At 35.2% G+C, this 3,327-nt stretch overlaps 1 protein-coding gene across 1 annotated transcript in view; it reads left to right on the forward strand.

Moving 5' to 3' along the window:
- Positions 1-3,327, forward strand: part of dph6 (diphthamine biosynthesis 6) — a gene marked incomplete at its 5' end in the record, with an annotated part of 59,779 nt that overhangs the window by 19,751 nt on the left and 36,701 nt on the right. The window contains 1 exon segment of the mRNA XM_014009720.1: positions 234-352. Coding sequence (XP_013865174.1) covers positions 234-352 — 119 coding nt within the window.

Raw genomic sequence — 3,327 nt, forward strand, 5'->3', positions numbered from 1 at the left:
GTAGTACAGTATGTATTTCTTTTTCAAATGACTGTCTTTTTTTGTGTCTTCTTCTTGAACAAGGCCATTGGATCCAGTGGCAGATGGAAGATGCTGTGGGCTTACTTGTATATCAGTGTTACCTATAAATGGAGAAATTACTCAGCTAAAATGTTGAAGGTGTTTCAGAATTGTTTTCATTGTTGTAAAAATATTGAGTATTAATCTCTGCATTTCTTTCACCTGCTCTACAGATGTACACGGCTTGGTTTGCAGCCCTTGGCTTACCTGTGGCGTCGAGACCAAGAGACACTTCTCTCTGAGATTATATCATCTAATCTACATGCTATCCTCATCAAAGTTGCTGCCTTTGGTTAGTGAGTTTCTCTCTTCTCTCAGTGTCTTAGCTAGCATTTAGATGCTACTTTAATTCTCGACTTCTTCTCTTCCCACTTTTTTTGACTTCCTGACAAGCTTCCATTTTGGTCAGATTGTGTATCAGGTTAGAAAGAACATAATTTGGATAGATGAAAGATAGCAGTGAGAACAAGTGCTGTAACTAAAGAAAAAAGGAGTGATGATAAAAGTAAAGCTCTCATCATTAATCAGCAGTGATGTTAAGACTTGTGCCAGTGGTAAACGTATTACAGCAGAAAACAATTTGAAGATGAATAAGAAGCACAGAGGGAGGAGACGTGGGGAAATTGAGATTACTTAATTAGCTAACGCTAGTTTTTCTATGGCATAAGTGCTTTTGAATTTGCGGACCTAAATATTTTCATAAGCGCTATAGAAATTGCGGAGCTAATTTTTGGATTAACGCTGCCCACCACTGGTAGCCTGTGAAGTGAAGATTAAAATCTGGTGTCTCTCATTCACAGTTTGTAACTGCTTCAGCGCTGATGAGAGGTTAATGTGGTGACACCTTCTCTCATTTTGCCTAAAGACAGGGAGATCAGATTACTGTAAAACAGTAAAGATTGAAAAGAAAGTTTTCTCTTTTCCTCTCTCAGGTACATGATATTAAGACCCCTGTCTGTATCTGCTTTGATAGTGCAGTTTGGATCCTTTTTGATTGTGTCATTGATAAATGATGATTACAACTACAAGCAGTTCTTTTTATTCCTTAACTATTCTCAGAGATGAATCATTATATACACACTGTTTGTGTGCTGTTAAGTGCTTGTTGTCATCTTTGGAAGCAATCAATTGTAAAAGGGGCCATGGCTGACTGATGACCTGCAGAGCTGAGTAACGTGTTGGGGATATTTAGCATATCTTTCAACACTGCTCAAATAACCCCGTRTGGAATGCACTTGCTAGGCCATTTATCTTCTGTACTTAAGTCGCTGCAGCCATTTCTCATTTTTATGGCTTTGATAAAGCTCATTTTGATAATAAAAAATACACTTTGTAAGGTGCCCATCAAATGTGGAGCGATGTTAKTATCCAGGGTTTCAAGATATTTTTTGTTCTATAATTTACTTGCCAAAAACAACAATTTTGAAAATCTTTATCACATGTAAGGCCATAAAATATTTAACCTAGCATTTAACAATAATTGATTATATTGCCAATCTAACCTTCCAAAACAAATGTGTGTTTTAAAGAAAACACTCAACTCTTAAGACTTTAGTCACCCTCTAACTCTGTTCCCCTACCAAGCTCTCTAATCTAAACACAACTTTGTCCAAAAGCRAATTCCCTACATTTTTTGAAAGATTATAATTAGAACAGCAGATCACCTCAGGTGCCTTTTAAGTGTGTGTCTCGGCCGCTACACTGTAGATGTCTATGCGAGGATGTGTACGTGTGTTTTGGCTACAAGTAAAAAGAGCAGATCATATCAGCGCTGACTTCTCACCTGTCCCAGGGCAGTAGTAATTAGAAAGTAAAGAATTGAATGAGATGGTGAGCGCCCGAGGCATTTTAGGCAGCACTTATAATTGCAGCTTTGGTGGGAGCAGGCCTGARCAGTGAGGTGTACTGTTTAGGGGAGATTGGGTGACAGAAAGGCGTACCTGGTGGGCTTTGGTTTGTGTGTGACAGAACAGGAGAAAGAGAGTTTTAAGGATTTACTTCTGTAGACCCAAAGAGAAAAAGAAAAAAAAAMCAACTTTCACAGGGGAAAGGTTAAGCTGGCATCAGAACTCCCAACTGCACCAGTTTATGGAATTATGAAGCTGTCTGAAATGTGTTTTTTTGGTTCCTAATAATAAGCTATCTGAGATTATTTTTTTCTTATTAGTCCCTTTATAAGACAAAAGAAAATTTTCCTTGGTGTTTACTTTCTTCTTTTCCTGATTCATCCCTTTTTTAAAGAGACAGCTATCCAAATGCTCCTCAAAGTAAATCCTCTCTCAGTCTTCATATGTGTGCAAAAAGGCAAGAGTAAAAAAAAAAAAAGAAAAATATTTTTAATACATTTTTTTCTAAGATGCCAAAATTAATCGAGTTCAACCACCTCAAGTTTATGCAAATGGGTGTCACAAGATGTTTCTCATTAAAGAGGATTGCATTGTGTTGCGGTTGAAGTGTCTCTTTAAAATGCAGTATTTCTTGAGCTAACCTCACTAATTGGCATTTCCAAAGCTAATAATAAATATTCATGTAATTAGGTAATTGATTGATTAGTGCAGGTATGTATCAGGGCACAAGTTCAGCAGTTAATTGGTCCTGAGCTCCAGGGATAATTGGCATGTGTGAAAATTAAGGTCCGTCTGCGTGAACGTTGACCCTTCACATAAAAATAGCCTTTGAGCTACCAAAATATTAAATTCACTCATCCTTAAAAACAATTAATGATCAAAGACTTTAAAAAAATTCTCAAAATGTTTTTTTCTAAGAATGGCTGGGTTTTTCATGATTTTTTTTTCCTCTCTGTTTTAATAAACAGAAGAATTCCTAATGGGCTGATATTATTTTATAACATTTGTATTTTTCTTTAAATAGCTTAATAACTCTCCAGTAAAACACAAGATAAGAATAGTATCTAGAAATAGATTTGGTGATCAACAAGCTTAAACATTTTAACATTTCATTTTTCTCATAGTTAAACTCATGCTGTACTTTGTTCAGTTCTTTCTGCGCCATAGTATTATGACATATTGAAAAACACTGCAGAATGTATTTGTTTTATATTCCTAATAACTTCTGACACCATATTTGCCTTATTGCTTACAGTCAAGTTCAAGTGGTTTCAATAAGTTTAGAAAATTGCAGAAAAAAATAATTATATAAAACTACCAATTGTTTTATTTTTTATTATTTCAAGTTTCTTTTAAAAAAGAAAAATGTAGATCCTACTTTTGTTTTAGTACTTAAATGAGTTATAAATAATAAAACACT

The sequence above is a fragment of the Austrofundulus limnaeus genome, unplaced genomic scaffold (genome assembly GCF_001266775.1).
Source record: "Austrofundulus limnaeus strain Quisiro unplaced genomic scaffold, Austrofundulus_limnaeus-1.0 Scaffold61, whole genome shotgun sequence".
NCBI classification, from domain to species: domain Eukaryota; kingdom Metazoa; phylum Chordata; class Actinopteri; order Cyprinodontiformes; family Rivulidae; genus Austrofundulus; species Austrofundulus limnaeus.